The 20,591-nt window shown below is 53.7% G+C and overlaps 1 protein-coding gene and 1 pseudogene across 4 annotated transcripts; one reads left to right on the top strand and one right to left on the bottom strand.

The window, feature by feature from the left end:
- Positions 1-1,078: 1,078 nt before the first annotated feature.
- Positions 1,079-10,596, bottom strand: MAFF (MAF bZIP transcription factor F). Of its 4 annotated transcripts, none has more exons than XM_059936955.1 (3): positions 10,529-10,596; positions 3,480-3,545; positions 1,079-2,905 (listed from the first exon to the last, which is right to left on the bottom strand). In XM_059936955.1, the coding sequence occupies exons 1-3, from the start codon at positions 10,544-10,546 to the stop codon at positions 2,447-2,449; spliced, it is 543 nt and encodes a 180-aa protein (XP_059792938.1). In that variant the 5' UTR covers positions 10,547-10,596; the 3' UTR covers positions 1,079-2,446. The 4 variants fall into 4 exon arrangements, with proteins under 4 accessions (XP_059792938.1, XP_059792940.1, XP_059792941.1 ...); XM_059936957.1 differs by lacking the exon at positions 10,529-10,596 and adding an exon at positions 10,327-10,522; XM_059936958.1 differs by lacking the exon at positions 10,529-10,596 and adding an exon at positions 10,331-10,522.
- Positions 10,597-15,319: 4,723 nt separating this feature from the next.
- LOC132372729 (succinate dehydrogenase [ubiquinone] cytochrome b small subunit, mitochondrial-like) lies at positions 15,320-17,117 on the top strand (annotated as a pseudogene).
- The last annotated feature ends 3,474 nt before the right edge of the window (positions 17,118-20,591 follow it).

The raw sequence follows: 20,591 nt of genomic DNA, 5'->3' as shown, positions 1-20,591 counted from the left end.
TGACGGGGGCGCTCAGGAATGCAGCGTGGGTGGGGGCAATTCCCAGCCCAGCCAACCTCCACTCGTCCCCCGACAGCTTCCTGCTGCCCTTTCTGCAGGCCTGAGCTCAGCGTCTCCGGATCAGGATCCTGGGCCCCAACCTGTGAGGGGAGAAAGTCTTGTGGACCAACCCAAACCATGTGGTTTGGCCCTTGCCCAGCTTTCATATCCTGCACCTTCGACAGGAGCATCCTTCTCCCAGCCCCGCCATCCCTCCATACCCAGCCACGCAGAAATCCTCCTCACCACCGTCAGGTGCGCTGGGGTAAACTCACTCTGCGTGTTAAATCTTGCAGCCCCTCAGGTTCCCAGTGCTTGTCACACCTACGCCCTTAGAGTACTTTAGTTGTACAGATGGGTAAACCGAGGCTGCGAGAAGCGAAATAAGTCATCAAAGGTCATACAGCTAGAGAAAAACACACCTCAATTTCCCTGACCCACAGACCACAGAACACCCCACTGGGTGTCCCAGAAGGGCTAGCAGATTGGGTTGAATTACAGGGAGTTTGGGGCCTCGGATGAGACACAGGGTTGTGCTTTAGGCCTGCAGGCGGGGGTTGAGGAAGCCACTTCTCTCCCTGATTCTCTGTGCCTTTTGGAACACGAGGAGAATATTTTTTACTTGGCTGTAGAAAATCAGACCTCAACGTGAAAGGCTGGAAAGATTACTCTTCAATCAGGGAATTTTCCTCCCTGGGCGGGACTGTTTATTTGCTGAAGGGATGCCCAGGGAATTTAACCCTCCATATCATCGTCCTCCTGGCTTTGCCTTCCCCAGGGAAGCTCCTTGGCCCCAGGCAACCAGATGGAAGGACAGATGTTTGGGCACCGCCCTGCCCGGTTCCACCTCCACCTCACCCACCCCCGCACCAAGCCTGGGTGCAAGAGCTAGTGATGGGGCACAATTCCTTCATCTGCAAATTGGGGCTAAACTTCTCACCCAGCAGAGGGGCCTGCCTGGGGTTGAAAGCAGAACCCCCTCTTGGGCCCCTCATTCAGAACCCCCCCCCCCAAAAAAAACATAGACCAGGACATACACTTATAAACTGTGGAAAAAGAGAACTTGACTTTATTCAGAAAGTCTACAAAATACAGAATGCGGATAACTCGCTTACTGTAAGTCAGAAAAATAAATAAATTCCGGGGGCCGGGCAATTTTTTTTTAAAAACATTTTTTGGTTGTTTTTGCCATCCGGCTTCTCCTAAATATAAGATAAAATGTGATTTATTTGCAGATATAAAATATAAAGTCCAGCTCAGGGCCACACACCACTTTTCCCAGGCAGTGGGCGCTGGGCTCTGGCTGGGGAGAATAACTTAGATTCGTGCAATAAATAAACAGCAGGGAGGAGCAGCTGTATAGTTGGTGGGGGGGGCGGGGGAAGGCTCGGGCCCGGCTTCCCAGGAGAATGGCGATCAATGGCAGTGGTCAGCCCCCATCCCACAGGGTGGACAGGTGGGACCCTTTCCTTTAAGGACCCCTATCCCAGGCTGCAGAAACATAGGATCTGTCTTCTCATCTCCCCACCGCCACAGTGGTCACCTCCTTGGTCCCCTTTCTCTTTGGCTGGCCAGCTCCCTGGCTGCGGGGAGAGCCCAGGGTTGAGCCTGGCCAGCTCCTTCCCTCTCTTCCATCTGCATCACCTTCTCTCTCCCTCTACTTCTCTTCACCTGACTCACAGAGAGCCATCTCCCAGGCCACGGAGGCCCTTTCACCACCTGTTCAGGCCCTGGCCGCTGTCCCCCTGACAACCACGGCTGGAATCTCAGGGCAGCAGTGGGAAGACAGGGTTCCAGCTCAACCACTAAGCATATGTGGCCTTGGGCACGTCCGATAGAGGCCTGTTTTCTCCTCTGTTAAGTGGGCTTCACTAGGTGATTTCTAATGAGTCTTCCAGCTTTGGAAGGCCAGGCATCTGGGTGCAAGGCGGAGGCGGGAGCATCAGCTTCCCAGCTAGACAGCCCCACAAGACCCATACCGGGCCAAGCCTAGTCCTGTATCCCTGGCGGGCGGGGAGGGGCTGATGGCACAAGCTGAGCAGTTACAAAATGAGGGGTGGCCGTCTTCCCCTCGATGGCCCTTCTCTAATCCGCTCTGTATCCCCTCCTCCCAAACTAAGAAGGCTGAATTTTCTACCAGAGGAAACCCCAGACCCCGACCCCACCCTACCTCCTATCTCATCACCGTTGCCCCTCCCAAGGCCATTAGGTCCCAGTTGCAGGGGCCGCAGGAGGAAGACAGGCTCTGGGGAGGGAACGTGTGTGTTCATCACGGGGGCTGGTGGCTGCAGAGAAATGGCACTTGGAAACAGAGACTGCGCTTAGGCACTTAGGGAAGGCAGCTGGGGTCGGAGGGGCTGTGGTTTGGAGAATGGGCGTGGGCGGAGCGAGCGGGGCTCGGCGGCCACTAGGAGCAGGCGGCGGGGGCGGGGCCGGGGGCGGGCCCAGGTCCGGGGGCGGGGCCCGGGCTCGGGGCCGACTTGACGATGGTGATGACGCTGGCCGGAGCCACCAGCGCGGCGGGCCCGCGGGCGGCGGCCACGGAGCGGGCGAAGCCCTGCAGCGCCTCGCACTTGCCGCGCAGCGCGTCGAGCTCCAAGCGCATGGCGGCGTTCTCGCGCGCCAGCTTGTCCACCTCGCGCTCCAGCTCCGACTTCTGCTTCTGCAGCTCCTCTTTCTGGCACACGCGCTTCACGCGGCAGCTGGCTGCGTAGCCGCGGTTCTTGAGTGTGCGGCGCCGCTGCTTGAGCCGCGTCACCTCCTCGGCTGAGAGCCCGCGCAGGTGCCGGTTCAGCTCGCGCACCGACAGCCCCATCAGCGCCTCGTCGGACAGGTGCGGCGTGTTCTCGCTCAGCTCGCGCTTGATCTGCGGGCAGCAGGTCGGGCGCATGGGGAAACTGAGGCCCAGGGTCACACTCCAACCTGCGGGCCCAGAGCTCTGGACCTGGCGCGCAGCAGGTGCTGGGGACGGCTCCCCCTCCACCGCTAGTGTTCCCCCTTCACCGCCAGGGGCACTGAGGTGGTGGCTGGACTTGCTCCAAGACTCGGAAGGGGAGCAGTAATCCCGAAAGGGGAAACCGGGCCAAACCGGGATCTGAACACAAAAGGAGCCACCCCAGAGCTCAGCCCGGATTCTAACCCAGCGACGGGGCCTGGACTCAGCTGGAGAAACCCAGGAAAGCACCTTTGAAGTCCTACAGCCCAGGGGACGTTGTTCCGATGGGGAAGCAGGTCCAGAGAGGGAAGTGACCTGCCTCGGGGCACACAGCCTATGGCCAGCCTAGGTACACAGCCTAAGCCCTTTCAGTGGCTTCATGAATGCCTGATGCCTGCTGAGCCACTCTTGGGGATTCCAGGAACTGAAGGGGAAGTTGGGATGGGAGCTCAGCGGGGGCAGGGAGGGAGAGGAGGACCAGAGACAACAAGGGCTGCCTTCTCACCTTCAGGGCTTTGCTGGATAAGGGATCCACAGACATGTTTGCAGAAGGTGCCCTCTGGGCTGAGACCTAGGGGAGACAGGAGGCCAAGGTCAGTTTTTTTTCCCACTTGGAATAAAACCCAAACACACTACCTTGGCATTCAAGGCCCCTGCTGTCTTAGAACTCATCTCATACCACTTTCCTCTGCCCCACTGGTCCAGCCACAGTGGCCTCACTGAGTGGTTCATTCCAGCCTCAGGGCCTTTGCTGTTCTCTTCCCTGTTATCTCCCCATAGACTCCTCATCATTTAGGTCTCTGCTCAGTGCCACCTCTTCAAAGAGGTCTAACTATCCAGCTAAACCACTCCTTGTGCCATATCACATAACCCCATTTACTAACTCACAGGCACCCCAGACTCATTTCCCACTACTGCCCGCCTCCTTCTGCACTCCAGCCACAAGGAATTTTTTTTTTAAATATTTATTTATTTAATTTATTCATTTGGTTGTGCTGGGTCTTAGTTGTGGCAGGCAGGCTCCTTAGTTGTGGCACGTGGGCTCCTTAGTTGTGGCATGCATGTGGGATCTAGTTCCATGACCAGGGATCGAACTGGGCCCCTTGCATTGGGAGCACGGAGTCTTAACCACTGCGCCACTAGGAAAGTCCCAGAATTGCTTTCACTTCCTCTCACCCTATGCTTTCTTGCGTTTGGGCCACCCCAAACCTTGTGACACTTCTCCCCCCACCCCCACTTCATCTGGCAGACTCCTACTATTCAGCCTTCTGCCCTGGACGTAGACATCTCCTCCTCCAGGAAGCCCTCCCAGGCTCCTAGGACTTGTTCAATACCACCCACCCCAGCAGTTCTCCCCTATGTTGTAATGGTCTGTTTCCTTGACTCCCTACCAGACAGGGAGCTCCACAGGCAAGAGCCAGGCCCAGGCAGCTTTGGGTGCTGAGGCTGCCAGCACAGGGGCTGGCAGGGAGCAGGCACCGGTGAAGTGTGGATGGGTCTATGACACTGTCCATCACCCAGCTTGTCAGAGTCTGAACCAAGTGCCAAGCCCAAGCCCTGCTGAATACCATCGAGAGACAAACCTCCTGGCCCTACCTCCAATTCTTCCTCCTTTCCATCTGCCTCCTGGCTTCTGCATGGCAGGGATGGTACGCAGACGCCAGGAGGATGGGAAGGGAGCAGAAGGGATTCTATCCTCATGACTGGCTCCCAGGTGGGGTATGGGAAACAAGGAGAGGAACACGGGATTAAGGGTAAAGCCTGGGTTTGAGTCCCATCTCTCTTTTCTCCAGGCTGTGTGACCGTGGGCAAGCCACTCCACCTCTCTGGGTCTCCACTTTCCCATCTGTAGGATGCAAACAATACCTGCCTCGCAGGGTTTTGGTGGAACTAAGTGGTACAAACTGGAGAGGTCAGTGAGCACCTGGGTGGTTATTAGAATTAATGAGTCTGTCCAGGAGGGGTTGGGCCTGTAGCAATTCCTGGGACCTCGCTTTGATTTGGCAGCTCCTGGCTGGCCAGAGTCACACAGGAAAGGTCCTGAGAGACCGTCTGGCCCCTGCCTCCTCACTTCACCCGAGGGGAGGTGGAGACAAGAGAGGGGCATCTCTTGCCTGAAGTCACACAGCAGGTGAATGGCTGCCTCCCCCCAAATCAGGAGGAATTCTGAACACCTGTAAAGGCCCCAGGACTGAATCCTGATCCCTTTCACACCATCATCACCCCAGTTCTCCCAACAACCCTGTGAGGCCAGAGATGTCAATAGAGTTGTCCAGGGTCACACAGCTAACAGGGGGTGGATCCTGGGACTGAGGCCACATTGAGCCAAGCGTCTCCTCCCAGTGTGGCCCTTACAGGGCACCCTCTCTGGGCCCTGTTTCCCCACCCCTGTGAAGCGGAGGACTCGCCAGTCTCCAAGGCTGCCCAGCTCTGATGTGCCAGGATTTGTATTGGGTCTGCTGGGGATATGCAAATGACATACAGATATCCAGGCCCCCTGGCCAGCTGTTCAGGGAGCTGGGGTGTTAGGTGACACCCAGGCAGTCTGGGCTACACGGAGAGCCTAATGGGAGAGGGGAAGCCTCTCCTGACATAGGCTAACTAAGAGCCTGCTAGGTGCTGAGCGCTGGGTGCTATGGCTGATGCAGAACTTGGGAGGCATGTCCCCTCGTATAAGTCATTTTTCCTCTCTGGACCTTGGCTTCCTCACTTATAAAGTGGGGACAATCATCATAGTATTAGCGTGTAAAATACAAGAGGCTTAGACAAGATCAGAAGTGGCAGATGGTTGGTTTATCTCACCATCACCCCTCCCTCCACTCCTAACACAGACATCAGTAATCAATCACAGCACTTTTTCCCACTGAGGTTGGACACAGCCCCTGAATCTTTCTCAGCACAGCACAGTTTTCCACTGAGCTTGGACACAACCTCAGAATCCTCGTCAACACAGCCCTCCAGATTAGGCCCAAGAGGAAACTGTTGGCCATCCGCTCTTCTATCTAATGGCTGAAGGACCCACCCCCTCTGCTGGCTGTGATTCTAAGTACTTTGGGGCCCTAGGGAAGCTTTGAACCTGTTCTTCCCTCCTTTCATCTTTCTCCTCCTGTCCTAGCCTCAGCAGCCTCAAGCACATGCTGGATGTCAGCTGAGGCACCTATGTTTGCGCAGGAATGTCCTAGCTCAGCAAAGTCAGGCAATCACAGGGGAAGTCACATGAAGGGGGACCTTTCTGATAACCTCAGGCTTTCAGCCTCCAACTTCAGGCCAGAGGCTGCTGGGCTATCAGCCAAGGGGCCGGGGTCCTCCACCAGGCTGCCTCAGCCAGTCCGGTAGACCTGGGACCTGAGACAGCAGCTGATCCAACCTCCTTGTTCTGTAACTGAAGCAACCGGGCAGCTGTTTGGTGGCAGTGGTGGGCTGGAACCCAGGAGTACCGACCCCCAGCTCAGGGCTCTTTCTTCATTGCCAGCCACCGCACTTCCCCCACGCCCCCACCCCTGTTTCTTCCCTTTTTCTTCTTGAGGCCGGCAGAGCTGACCTCAGGGGTCTGCAGGTTCCTAACGTTCCCTTGGAGGCACGGAGAATGAAGTTACTCTTGGGGGATTGACAGCTGCCCTGCCCAGTCGGCAGCCACATCCCCTGCCCCCTAGTAGACGGCCCACCCGCTGGCATGGGCTCCTCGCTGACTGCTGAGCCATTTTGCTTCCTCTGTGAGGACAGAGGGAAAAAATGTGTTTTCCTGGGCCTTGGCAGCCAGCACTGGTGGAGCCTCCTCCCTGCTGGAAGGGGAGCAAAGCTGGGAGAACCCAGCTGGGAAGTAGGAGCCTGGGGGTCCAGCTCAGTTTCTACCACCTGCTCACACTCGCTGTGTGACTTCAGGTACGCCACTCCCTCTCTCTGGGCCCAACACGCCAAACCACCAAGCCTAAGGTTCCTCCTAGCACTGACAGTCTCAGAGTTTAGAGTGTCAGATTCTGGCCCAGAATGGAGCTCCAAGACCACCAGCGGAGTAGAGGCCCTGGAGGAAGGGAAAGGAAATCAGGGGAGGCTTCCTGGGGGCAGGGGCATGAGAACACAAACTCAGACTATCAGCCTCAACCCTCCCTCTGCTCCACTTGCATAGCCAGGGACCACTTCCTCTTTCAGCTGAACCATGACCAAAGCCACCTCCTCACTGGCCTCTAGTCGTGCCTGCCTCCACCTCTGACCCCACCATCTATCCTCGCCCAAGAGCTGTCAGAGGGAGCATTACTGACACAAACTTATAACCTGATCATGTTCGGCCCATTTCAAAACCCTAGGATGCCAGCCTCCCTTCCAGCCTTTCGGGCCTCCACTATGTTCTCTCCCCACTCTCTTCCAGGATCCTCAGGCTGACAACAAATGAATGAGCGCCCAGTAAACTCTACCATCTCTGCACTTTTCCCAGAGGGTCACATGGGGTGTGTGTGTGGGGTGGGGTGGGGGGAGGATGTCACCTGGACCCTGAAGTATCTGCTCGCTTTGGGGAAACTGCTTCAAGAATCCTACAGCCCATGCCCAGGCTTCTTGCTTCCCTGGGGTTCCCAGGCCTTTTTCTCTAAGTGTTGTGGAGTTCTACCAGAATACTGACACAGTGCTCATTCATTCATTCACTCAGCAAACACCCAAGAAGCACCTACCCTGTAGGTGCCAGGCTCAGTGCTGGGCTTCCTTAGACCCAAAGTTGAATCAAAGCCCCTGCCCTCAAGGCATTCATAGATGATCATCACTTGATCTGACAACCTGGCTGACTGGTCACCTCCTCAGGGAAGCCTTCCTTGATTGCCCTGGCTAAGTCAGAGCTCTGTTATATACTTCCTAACCACAGTGACTTCCCCCTCATACCACCCATCTCAGCTGTGGTTTTGCATTTAGGTTAGTGGCTCTTCCTTCAACTTTGTCTCCCTTCCTTGACTGTAAGCTCCCAGAGGGCAGGCTTTGGATCTGATTTGTTCACCATGTTATCCCCAGCATCTAGGCCGTGATGGGCTCCATGGCAATGCAGGCTAAAGGTGTTAGGACTGAGGGAGGCACAGAGGCCAAGGGAGCCGACATTGGGTCCTGGGCCCTACTGAAGGCCCAGGGGTGGTTCCATGGGAGGTTAAACCTCTCAGTACTAGCTTTCCATCTATGACTGAGTCAACCAGCCACTCCCTCTTGCCCCCCACCCTCCCTGGTCCCTAGCCCCACGCAGGGATGTTTCTTGCCCAGCTTTGAGGATGGGCCTGCTTGATCCCTGTGCTCCTGGCGGCCGCCTCCCTTACTTGGACCCCACATACTTCTGGACACCCTTGGCCTCAGCCTGGGGCGGTCGGCTCTGCTTTCTCTCCCACAGTTCCCCTGGAAATTAGGTTGTGTGTGCAAGCTGCCATACCTCTCCCATTCTACCCCCATCCTACCACCTTGGATGTTACCTAGTTCCTGTTGCAGATGGGGACACAGAAGTTCCCAGCTGTGGTAGCTGCTCAAAGATTCAAAGTTAAAAGTTTATCTGATCGGACTTCCCTGGTGGCTCAGTGGTTAAGAATCCGCCTGCCAATGCAGGGGACACAGGTTTGATTCCTGGTCCAGGAAGATCCCACATACCGCGGAGCAACTAAGCCCGTGCACCACAACTACTGAGCCTGCACTCTAGAGCCTGGGAGCCACAACTACTGAGCCCGTGCGCCTTGAGCCTGTGCTCCACAACAAGAGAAGCCACCGCAATGAGAAGCCCACGCATGGCAACAAAGAGCAGCCCCCGCTCTCTGCAACTAGAGAAAGCGCTCGTGCAGCAACGAAGACCCAATGCAGCCAAAAATAAATAAATAAAGTAAATTTATTTTTAAAAATGGTTATCTAATCAAGCTCAATGCCCTCCTCCCAACCCCCATGATTCTGTAGCCTTGTGGGTGGGAGGACAGGGAGGGCAGAATAGGACCAAGGCATTCCTAAACCCCAGCCCACCCCTCAGCCTCCCTCAGCAGGGTGCTGATGGATGAGGAGGCGGGGCGAGGTTGGGGGCCCCACCCCTCTCGCATTAACCTCTCATGCACCAAGTCCAGCAGGCCCACTGCTTGTTTTCCATGCCTGGCCCAGGCCCTCAACTATCTCCTCAGGTCCGGTCATCCATAGGTCTGTCTGACTAGTCCCACCTGTGAACTGAAACCACCAGGAGGGCAGAAACCAGCTCCACCCCAACCTTGGGTTCTCACCCTCCCTGACCCAGCAGGTACAACCTCTAGAACCCAGACCAGCCAGAGGAAGCCTGGTATCCCTTCCTACTTCCGACTTTTGCCGTGGGTTTTTCTGGCCCTTCCTGCTTCTCCTGAGACCGAAGGGTTGGGCAGCCCTGGGGATGAAGGAGAGTCCTGAGGGGAGAGTCTGTCTTCCCCCAGCTAGCCAGAAAACTTGGGGACAAGGACCTGGACGCCAGCCTACTTTGTTGCCAGACCCACTAGGGTGCTGGGGCCAGGGGTGGCCCCCTCACCTCGTCGCGCAGAAGAGCCCGGTGGGATCTTTGATATTTCGCCCCACCCTGTGGCTGAAGGCGCCGGCTCTGGGCGGGGGACAAACACCGCGGGTCACATGGCTGCGGTCCTGGGAAACTCCGGGGAGAGCAAGGGCCTGGACGCCGCCGGCTGGTGGAGAGCAGACAACCCGGGAGAGAATTCCCGGACCCCTTGTGACTATGGACTGGGCCGCTTCTCTAGCTGCGTCCCTATTCCGTGTTTATTCCTGTGGTCACTCTCTCTCCGAGGTACGCTCCGCTGGTACACAGGCGCCAGGGTCCTTATCCTCCTGGGAGCGCGCGGACACACACACACACACACACACACACACACACACACACTCCCCAAGGTACACGGCGCAAGCACGCACCTGACGGCATACCCAGGAAGGTGGCCAGGGAACACACACGCACGCCCGCCCTCGGACGTAAACAAACCGCGCACGCACGGCCCGCGGGCACCGGTCCAGGGACTGTTCTCACCGAGTCACGTACTTTCACACACCGCTCCCGGCCCCGCCTGGGCGGACGCTGACGCTCGCCAGCCCGCGCTGCCCCTTCCTGCCCGGCTTCGCCGCCTCTCGGCCCGCGCCCCCAAAATGGGGCCCATAACCCCCGCATCCCGCCAAGCTTGCTTCGGCCGCGTCTCGGCCCCGCCGGACCTCTGCCCTTCCACCCCCACCCCAACTCCCCAAGCCAGCCGTCCCGGCGAGGGATCCACGGGAGCACCGACTGAGTGAGCACCGGCGCCCTGCCCCAGGCACGTTCCCGGGGTGCGGAGACCCTGCCGCCTCCAGGTCCCGCGCGCCCGTCCCGGTCCAGGACCAGCGACCCTCACCCGCCTCTCGGCCTGCTTCGCCTGGCGTCCCTGGCACTCGCGGGTCCCGCTGCCTTCCGAGCTGCTGTCCCGGCCCGCGCCCTGGTCAGTCTCCCCTCCGAGCCCGGCTCCCGGGAGCGACGCGCCGAGTTTTGTTGTGGGGCGGGAAGCGCAGGGGGCCGCGCGGAGTTGTAAGGCGAGCTTCCCGGAATTACTCACTCACAGGATTCCTTTCATTCATAAAAACTCAGTCATGCGGTGACGTCACCTCCCCGGCCGCCCCCCGGCCCCGGAGAGTCCTCCCAGCTCCTCAGCCCCGCCCCCTTCCAACTCCGCCCCGGAAGACCCCTCCCACACCCAGGCCCCGCCCCCGGGATTTTCAATCCCAGCTAGAGCGCTGGCTAGGGGCATTCACGTGACACCTCACTAGAGCCGCTCGGATGAAGGTGTCATTTGTCTCATTTTACAGTCGACAGTCCTGGGCCGCCTCCTTTCGACCTACACCCTCTGCCTTGATGATCTCATCTAGTCTCGTGGTTTTAAATGCCATCTGTAGGCTCAGGAGCTCCAAATTTGTATTTCCAGAGGGAACAGCGTCTCTTGAGTTTCAGACTGTATCCAACTGCCCACTCAACGCCTCCACGTGGGTACCAGATGGGGCCTGCATACCCTGCACGGCCAAAATCCAACTCCGGAGCATCAACCCTACCTCAGCAACCCACACCTCCAGTCTCTCCCACATCAGCTGTTCAAGCCCAGACCTAGGAGCCTTGCTCCATGCCTTTCTCCTTCCTCTTCACTTCATGAGTCAGGCTGGCTCCACCTCCAACACTACCCTGCATCTGACCACTTCTGGCCAACCCCAGTCCTACCACCTGATCCAGGGACCATCAACTTGCCTGGACAATGGCCGAGGGCTCCTGATAACTTCCTTACTTTGCCCCTAAAGGCTTTCTTCGCACACCAATGTTCTCGAAACAAAGATCAGATTGTTTCACACTCTCCCACCCTCTGGCTTAACGCCCTCAAAGGTTTCCCTTTGCATTTAGAATATAAACTGTACTCCTCTCTTCGGCATACAGGGCCCTAAGCCATCTGGCCTCTACCCAGCGCTGCAGCCTCACCTCCCGTCACTCTCCCCTCACCACTACTCTTCAGCCACACTGCCCTTCTTACTGTTCCTCAAACACACCAAGCTCATTCCTGCCACAGGTCCTTTGCACTTGCTGTTTCCTCTTCTGTTCACTCATCTTTCAGGTCAGCTCAGATGTCCCTGCCTCAGAGAGATCTTTCCTGAGAGCCCTGGCTAAAGGAGCCCCCACCTCTGAAATTTGTTTTTATATTACCTTAATATTCCCATAGGGTATTATCTTGCTTATGTATTTGCTTATTATTCAGTGTCTGTCTTCAACCAGAATGTAAGTTTCATGAAGGTAGAACCTTGTCTATCTTGCTGACCACTTCACGTCCTGTACCTAGAGCAGTGCTCTGTACATAGTAAGCCCTCAATAAACACATGTTGAGGAAATAAATGAGTGAAGGCTCAGAGAGGTAAAGTGACTTTCCAAAGTCACCCAGCCAGGAAGTATAAGAACTGGAGTTTGAATCCAGACCTAACTAATTCCTGATCCAGACGTTTGGGGCTCTGCCCAGCTGGGTGGGGCCCAGCATAAATGTAGGGATGTATTCAGGGCCTGGAGCTCCACCCAAAAGAGGCGGCTTTGGGGGCAAAATGGGAGAGTGTCCCAGTTCCTTCTTTTCTTTGCTCATGGTGTTTCCATTGCCTAAAATGCCTGCTGTCACTCCAAGAGCCATGTCTTTTTTTTTTTTTTTTTTTGAAACTGACATCACAGCACCTACCTTATCTTACTGAGTAGGGCCTAGGACCTCCCCAACTAGGAGGTCTTTGTGTGGAGCCCTGGTCACCAGCAAGGCTCCCTCTTCCTTTGACGTAGTGTAATTTGATTTCAGAGCCCTTGCTATGCTTCCTTGCCTCTGGGCCTTTGTCCACCTGGGATTGTGACATCTATCCCTTACCTCCCAAAGGCCTTGGGTTTCATATGCAGATTGGCCCACTAGCTTCCCAAGTGACCAAATATTGCAGCAGTTATGTCTGGCACTCAAACAATTCCCCTTACCTTATATTTACATATCAAGGAGAGCCACTCATGTTACCTCTTGGGGTAAAAAGTTCTCAGTTTTAGAAACTGCACAATTGCGATTGTTTTCTTTACCCTCCATTTTCAATGAGCTTTTCAAAAGCTGAGGCCATAGTAGGTGCTCAGCTAGTGAATGAATCCCCAGTGGGTCTGCACAACACCCCTGGACACCAGGCTACCTAAACCCTCTCCCATCCCCTGCCCGCCTGCATTAGGGGGTCAGCACTTCAGTATCCACCCAGCTGGGACTGCTCCCCACGGATGTGTCTCCCTTTCTGGTCAAGGTCAAGGGACATGGTGCAATGTCATATTTAAAAGTGGGAGCTCTCTGGCTTGAAGGGGGTTCCTAATGGCCAAATCTGGGACAATTTGAACATCAAAAGAAGTAACAGTAACCATGGATTATAGCCTACTGAATAAGAGAAGAATTCAAACTGATATGAATAAATAAATGAGAAAACGCCTCCTTCAAGTAAAAAGAAGGACAGAATTAGAAAATGGCAATTAAGACCACAAAGTAATAATAGAGTCCTCAAAGAATCACCAGTGGACACAAAAATTTGATGAGGAACATATTACATGGGTCCAAAGTATTTCTCCATAGACAATTATTAATTACAAATAGTAACTTTACAGTGGAGAAACCTGGCAGGTACCATCTTCACTAAGTGACAAAAGTTAAAATCACCAGGAATGGGACAAATTGACATGTGTAGCTCCTAAATGATTCATGGAGAAGGAGACAGCATCACTTCTGTGGTGTTCCTGCCGAAAATTCATACAATCACTCTCCTCATGAGGAAACATCAGACAAACCTAAACTGAGAGAAGTTCTATAAAATAACTAGAACTGTATGCTTAGAAAAAATGACAGGATCATGAAAGATAAAGAAAGGGGAACTGTTCCAGATTAAAGGAGCCAAAGGAGATGATTGAATGCGACGTGTGATCCAGAATTTTCTTTTGTCGTGAAGGATGTTATTAAGATAATTGGTAAAATCTGAATAATGTCTGAAGCCTAGATAATAGTATCGTATCGATGTCAATTTCCTGATTTCGATTATTGTCCTATGGTCATGGAAGAGAATGTCCTTGATTCTAGGGAACACACACTGAAGTGCTTAGAGGTAAGGGGCATCTATCTGCAATTTACTCTCAAATGGTTCAAAACCATTGAGAGAGAGCGGATTATTGAGAAAATGTGCTAAAATATTTATAACTGGGGAATCTGGATGAAGCGCATATAGAAATTCTCTATCATTCTTGCAATTTTGGGTTTAATAAAGAAGTAGGTTTTTGTTTGTTTGGTTCTTTTTTTCTTTTCTTGGCCGTGCCACGTGGCATGCGGGATCTTAGTTCCCCTATCGAACCTGTGCCACCTGCAGTGGAAGTGTGGAGTCCTAACGACTGGACCACCAGGGAAGTCCCTGTTTGTTAGTTTAAGGTAGGGGCTCTCAGGAATTCCCTGGAGGTTCAGTGGTTAGGACTCCAAGGTTTCACTACTGAGGGCCTGAGTTCAATCCCTGGTGGGGGAACTAAGATCCTGCAAGCCATTCGGCCCGGCCAAAAAAAAAAAAAAAGAAAAATTAAGTAGGGGCTCTCAAGTTAGCCTGTGGGCTCAAATCCCAGCCTCACCCACCACCAGCTGAGTGACTTAACCTCTCCCTTCCTCCTTTGTAAACTGGGTTTACTAATAGCGCCTGCTTCATAGACTGTGAAACAATTTCTTGGGTTCACACTTAGAAGCATTGGGCACAGTGCCTAGTATGGAATGAGATCAATAAATATTGGGTTAGAGAGAGATGAGTCCTCTGGAGTCCCCTAGGACACTCCCTCTGAGAACCTGCGTCTTCCCCAGGTGAGTGACTCGAAGCCAGTGAAGACCTCACCCTGCCCAGAGACCCCACCTCCTGTCAGCAGGGAGTGGCCTTGTTGCCAGTTTCTTGGGATAGAGCCACCCTCTGCCAGCACAGTCTGGCAGACCTCTAACTGGCCCAGCTAGTCCCTGTTCACCTGCTCGAGGGTCCAAAACACCAAACAGCACCCAAGCAGGTCCCTGTGGGACCCTGGTGCACAGCAGGCACCTTGCCCAATAGTAGCAGCTCAGTAACCAGGCTTGACCCAAGCCAGGATCTGCAGCTCAGATCGCACCCCTGGCTGACCCCAGAGTGGGGCATTCCTTGCTCCGAGCCTCAGTTTTCCACCTGCAGAGTGAGAGTGTAGAATTAGGGCAGTGGTTTTTAAACAATCTCAAACCACAGTAAACTTCCTTCACGTGAAAGTTGACTCTGCAGAATGTCCCTCCTCGTAAAACAGCTAGAAGCTGGGCTGCTATGGAGGAGACCAGGGTTGGCTTCAAGGTTCCCCTGTTGAGTGTTCTCTGGAGGCCCTTCCTGCCCTGAGATTTGATTTCCAGGCCCCCATGAATGCCTGTCCCTGGACCCTGGGGCCTTCCCTGCCCCGCTCTGCAGGGCAGCTCCATCAGCTGGGCCGGGTCCCACATTTCCTGCGGGGCCCTCTACTAGGTGGGAGTGATAATCAGAGGCATCCCTTTCGGCACCTTCAGGCACCTTATCTTGTCCCAGTTCTTCCACCCACCGCATGGCCCGTATCAGTTTCTTCTTACTGCTTATTACTTCTGACTATACTTATTCCTATTACGTTTATGAGATGCTTCCTTTGAGCCAGGCACAGTGCTAAATGCCTAAGACCTGTTTGCATAGTAGATATTTTCCCATAGTGTATCTTTTCTCCCACTGCTAAACAAACCAATCATCCGAAAAAATATTATCTGTACTTTTTATCACATTTCAATATCTTTATAAATTCAACTTTTCCTTCTTACCATAGCCCTCCCCAATGAGGCGGAACGGTGGTGCAGAAACGATCATCTTCATTTTAAAGCTGACGTTCTGGGGATGACCTTGAGCCTTCAGGAGCGACATGGGGACTCTCTGGAGGCTGAGTGTCCTCTGCAGTGCCGGAGGAGGGCGAGCTCTGTTCCTCTAAATCCCAGTGGTCAGACTGGCTCAGGTCTCAGCATTTCTCCAGGAGACCGACCTACCCCAGGATGGTGTGGAATACAGCACATTCATGTGTCACCCAACCACCATTCTGCTTCCAAGGCTGCATGTCTCCACTGGATTGGTGAGAGGATTGTCAGTGTTTTGCTCCTGGGCCTACTTCCAGCTGCTTATTTGTGTTTTGTTTGTTTGTTTTGTTTTTAATATTTATTTATTTGGTTGCACTGGGTCTTAGGTGCGGCAGGCGGGCTCCTTAGTTGTGGCATGCAAACTCTTAGTTGCGGCATGTATGTGGGATCTAGTTCCCGGACCAGGGATCGAACCCGGGCCCCCTGCATTGGGAGAGTGGAGTCTTATCCACTGGACCACCAGGGAAGTCCCCCAGCTGCTTATTTGAATCCTTGCTCTGCGATGCACTACTTCCTGGCGGCAGCCCTCACTGTCCATAGTCACCAGGGCATTGGACCAGCTGTATGTTCAAGGGGATGCATGGCAGAAAATTGTCAAGGCAGGCCTTTTGGTGCCCTCAGCTTTCACCTTCGCTGGGTGGGCTTTGTTATTTCAACTATCATGATGCGGGCATCTGCAAAGCTGTGGCTATGCTGTGGAATCTCTGACCCTTTAGACATAATACCTTGAGAATTGATTGTAGACCACCTCGCCTTTGCTCCGTCATGCCATTCAACTCACAATAACAAGGAAATAACAGATAAGTCCACTGGTGAGACAAACCTCTTCTCCCAATCACCTGGTTATTTTTAAAAAATTTTTTAATTTTTTAAATAATTAATTAATTAATTAATTTTTTGGCTGCGTCGGGTCCTAGTTGCGCACGCGGGATCTTTCCTTGCGGTGCGCGGGCTTCTCTCTAGTTGTGGGATCATATGGGATCAATAGTGGTGATGCGAGGGCTTAGTTGCCCCACAGTATGTGGGATCCCCTGCATTGGAAAGCAGATTCTTAACCACTGGACCACCAGGGAAGTCCCCACCTGGTTATTTTTAGAATGTAATCTTTGAGGAAAGATGTGAGAGGAATTGTATCCAAGAAGCTGTCAGACTGAGTTCTGTATGCTGGGGAGTTAATGGGGTGTCTCTCAGCTTCTCACAAGACTCACAGTATAACTAAACATTATATATGAGCTTTTACCTTTTAATTTATCAAACTCTTAGAGGGAATTCAGCTTTATTACTCTCAATATCCGATCAAGCATCTATATTTGTCCTAGGATGATGGAGAAAGGGAAATACTGTTATTTCGTAAGTAAAGACTTTGCAGAAAATTAGGCAGTGTTTAGTTTTTGCAAACATCCCCTCTCTGTTCAGTTGATACCAGTTACCCATGGTTATGTGTCCTAGGGAAATTTGAAAATTAGAAATGCTGATATTTCACATTACTGATTTCTAAATCCTAGGAAGAAGAGCCTGGAGAGTTTCTGAATATAGAGAAGTTCCATGTAGGGAAGAGGTCCCTTTATAGATATTTCAAATTGTTACAGATTCTAAACTGAGACTTAATCCTCAAATGTGTTTGTTTTACTGGTCCTAAAATAATCTGTCCACAAATATAAAATTATAAGTAGTAAGTTGTTGTTTTCCCACTGTGGGAATCTCTAATGTGAAAATGTACTCTATGAAGGAAAAGTTTTTTAAAAATCAAATGCTGTATAATAAAAAGTAAATAAATAAGGCAAGCTGAGATTCTGACTGATTTATGGGTTCACTAGCTGTCCAGGGAGTACCCTCCTGTGGCCGGGTGTGGGGTGCCTGATGCCCTTAATCTTCTTCCCACATCTTAGGAGTTAGATGTTGCAGGTGAGGAAATTGAGACTCTGAGAGGTGAGGAAACTTGCCCAATATCACACAGCTAGTCCCCAGCAGAGGAGGACTTGAACTCAGGTGGTCTGACTCAAGGGCCATGCTCTCTCTCACCGCCCAGGGCCAGGCATAACCATGGGCTTTGTTGGAGGGAGATGTCCCCTGTCACGTGGGCCATTCTTCCTGAGGCGGAATCCTGTACCCTCCTCCCCCTCTTCTTCCTTCCTACTTTAAAATCATAAGGCAAACTAGGGAGGGGCTGGCAGAGGGTATCCCTGCACTGGGCTGCTGTCTGCAGGGGTCCTGGGTCTGGGCTAGAGATTGTCCAGCAGGGAGAAAAATGAGTTTGAACAAATCCAGACAATCGTAGTAACTACTGTTGTCCCGTTTATGAGACACTTCCCTTGTGAACCTTTTATCTCACAAAACGCTGTGAAATGAGTGTCTTTCTTGTCCCCAATGCGCAGATGAGGAAACTGAGACTCAGAGAGGCAATGCCATTTGCTCAGGACACCCCAGTGAATAAAGGCCCTCACGACCTCTCTGTGAATATGAGCGTTTCACTGCTGCTTCATCAGCCCTGGGTGTTCCTTTTTTTTTTTTTTTATGGCCACGCCGCATGGCATGTGGGATTTTAGTTCCCCAACCAGGGATCGAACCCATGCCCCCTGCAATGGAAGCACGGACGGAGTCTTAACCACTGGACCACCGGGGAGGTCCCTGTTCCCATTTTTTAAGTTCTGCTAATTTTCTAGGCAAATAACATGGTCTTGTTTAAATTTACATTTCTCTGAATATGAATAGGCTTGGATACATTCCCATACTTTTGTTCATCAGTTGAGTTTCTTCTCTGTGAATTGTCTATTCATGTACTCTGCAAACTGACACTTTAGGGCCCTGAGACTTAGAACTGTACAGATGCCCTTTTTTCTCCCACTCCTCCATCATATTTTCCCTCTAAAACCTTTTTCCTCCTGACAGCTTCAGTATACTTGGAAATCTGCCACTCCGTTCCGTGCCCGGAGCCTGTAAACCCATAACCTTGGGCACCTCATTTGTCTGCTGCCCTTCTGCCCCTCCCCGCCACCCCCACCCCCACCCCCGCTGCTCTGGGCTTCGGAGAGAAACTACCAGCATGAACACGACACCCACAGCAACAAGACTCCACTGCGAAGTCATCCTCCAGTCACAGCCAGGCCCTCGGGGTCCCTGATCACCGCCTCCCTTCTCCAACCCCCATTCTCGCTGGCCTGGTCCACACCCCCACCTGCGAGGTCCGGCCTCAGCTCCCTGCACTGTTCATCCCCTCCCTCTCGGTCCCCGCGCAAGCTGTCCCTCCTCCGGCCCCAAAGCTACCTCCCTCTCTTCTCTCCTGGACCCTCAGACTCACCCTCCGGCTCCTGTCCTCTCAGCCCCGAAATTTCCCCAAGCGGCTGCCATCTGTAACACCCACCCCTCTACATTTCACTCCTCCACCCGCCCCCCACCTTTGCCTTTTCTTCCCTTTTATGGCCAGACGCTCGAGTCGTCTCCACTCACTGCCTCTGAGCCCTCCCTGCCCCCTCCCCTCCCAGCCTCGCTCCGGTCCCCACAGTCCTCTGAAGGGACTCTTGCTGAGGTCCGCGCGACCTCTCTGTTGCTAAATCCGGGGTCCGTGTTCCGTCCTAATCTGTCTTGTCCTTTGACAGCCCTGGACCTTGTTGCTCCCTCCCCTCCTCCTTTTGATACACTCTGGCCCCTGGGTTCCAAGGCGTGGGTTTCCCTCCTCCTTTTTCAGTCTCCGTCTCTGGTTCCTCTTGACCTCTCAGTGATCAGTGATGCTCAGAGCTTCAGCCTTTGCCCCCGTCTCTTCTCCCAGGGGAATCTCATTCCCCCTCAAGAGTCCAGGCGGCATCCGATGCTGATGACTCCCTAATCTCTCACCTGCTCGCCTCTGTGTCTCAGGGGCCAGATCTTCTTAAACAGCTGCACAGTAGGTGTGGATTTCCCCCTGCCCTCCCACCCCCATCCCTCCCACCCCTCCCGGTATGTCCAACCCACCACAGTCACAGCGCCACTCAGCGTCACCCTCCCAGCCTGCACCCCCGCTCCCCACACACTTCTCAGACGGGCTGGCGACACCACCTTCCACTCAATCACCCTAGAGAGAAACCAGGCCACCATCCTTGCCTCACCCCTGTCCCTCAATCCCACAGCTGACCCGTCACCAAGTCCCCGTGGCCTCCTAAGCTTCCCTCCATGCTCTCGCTCTGCTCAGCCATGGTCTCAGTTCAAATCACAGCATATCTCCTCCTGGACATGGCAACGGCCTCCTGCCTGGTCTCCCTGCCTCCAGCACCTTCTAATCCAGCCTCCAGGGGGAAAGTAGAGAGAGCTTTCTAAAACCTAAATTGGACCCGGACACTCCTGGGCTCAGAAACTTCTGTGGCACCCCACTGCCTTCAGAACGAAGTTGAGACTCTCTCCACAGACCTTCTAGGCCTGGCCTCTGCCTCCTCTGACTGCCCAGCTCTCACCCCTCCCTCTGGGCTCTTCCATACCGCCACGCTTTGGCTCTTGTAGACCCCTCAACCGGAAACTCCCTCCCCAGTTGCAGCTTGTCCTTCAATAGCCAGTGCACAGGTCACATTCTTCAGCGAGCTTCCAGAATAACCCCCCGGGCGGACCCAGGCTCCTGCCCTCACAGTAGGGATGGCCCCCTGCACGATGGCACTTTTCCCTCCGAGTTCGTGTTCCGTGTTTTTGTGGCTGTCTTCTCCTCTTAATCCACAAGTTCTTTAAGGACTAGGACTACATCTTTTCATTTTTGTGTCCCCAGTGCCTAGCCCCGGCCGTCATGCAGTTGTGGCACAGTAACTATTTGCTAGATGAATGGAGGAGTTGCCCTTGCTCTGCTGGGGCTGGGCCGTGTCCTAGGCTGGAGCAGTGGGGCAGGCTGGGCAGGGGAGGGAGGGAGGGAGGGAGAGGGTATGGTTAATTTCCTGGAAGGTCCTTCTGCCCTGATAGTGGAGGCTGTGTCCACTCGCCGGCTGTCCGCCGTGCCCTGCCTGACCACCAGTGGCAGGATCCTCAGGAAGTCCCTGCCATTCCCCTTGATGACTACTGCGTCCCAGAGACTATTCGATTCAGCCTGCTCACAAACGTGTGATTTGCAGCAGAGTTTCGGGAGCCCCTGGGACATAAACGAGGACCACCAGGACAGAATGTAGATCATCCAGGATAATTCAAATACGCTTGGTTGTCCAGTGGGTTCTGCCCATGTTCTTTCTTCGGGACCTCACCTCCTC

This window comes from Balaenoptera ricei, chromosome 10 (genome assembly GCF_028023285.1).
Source record: "Balaenoptera ricei isolate mBalRic1 chromosome 10, mBalRic1.hap2, whole genome shotgun sequence".
In the NCBI taxonomy this organism is placed as follows: Eukaryota; Metazoa; Chordata; class Mammalia; order Artiodactyla; family Balaenopteridae; genus Balaenoptera; species Balaenoptera ricei.
This window is presented reverse-complemented; position numbering and strand designations above follow the sequence as displayed.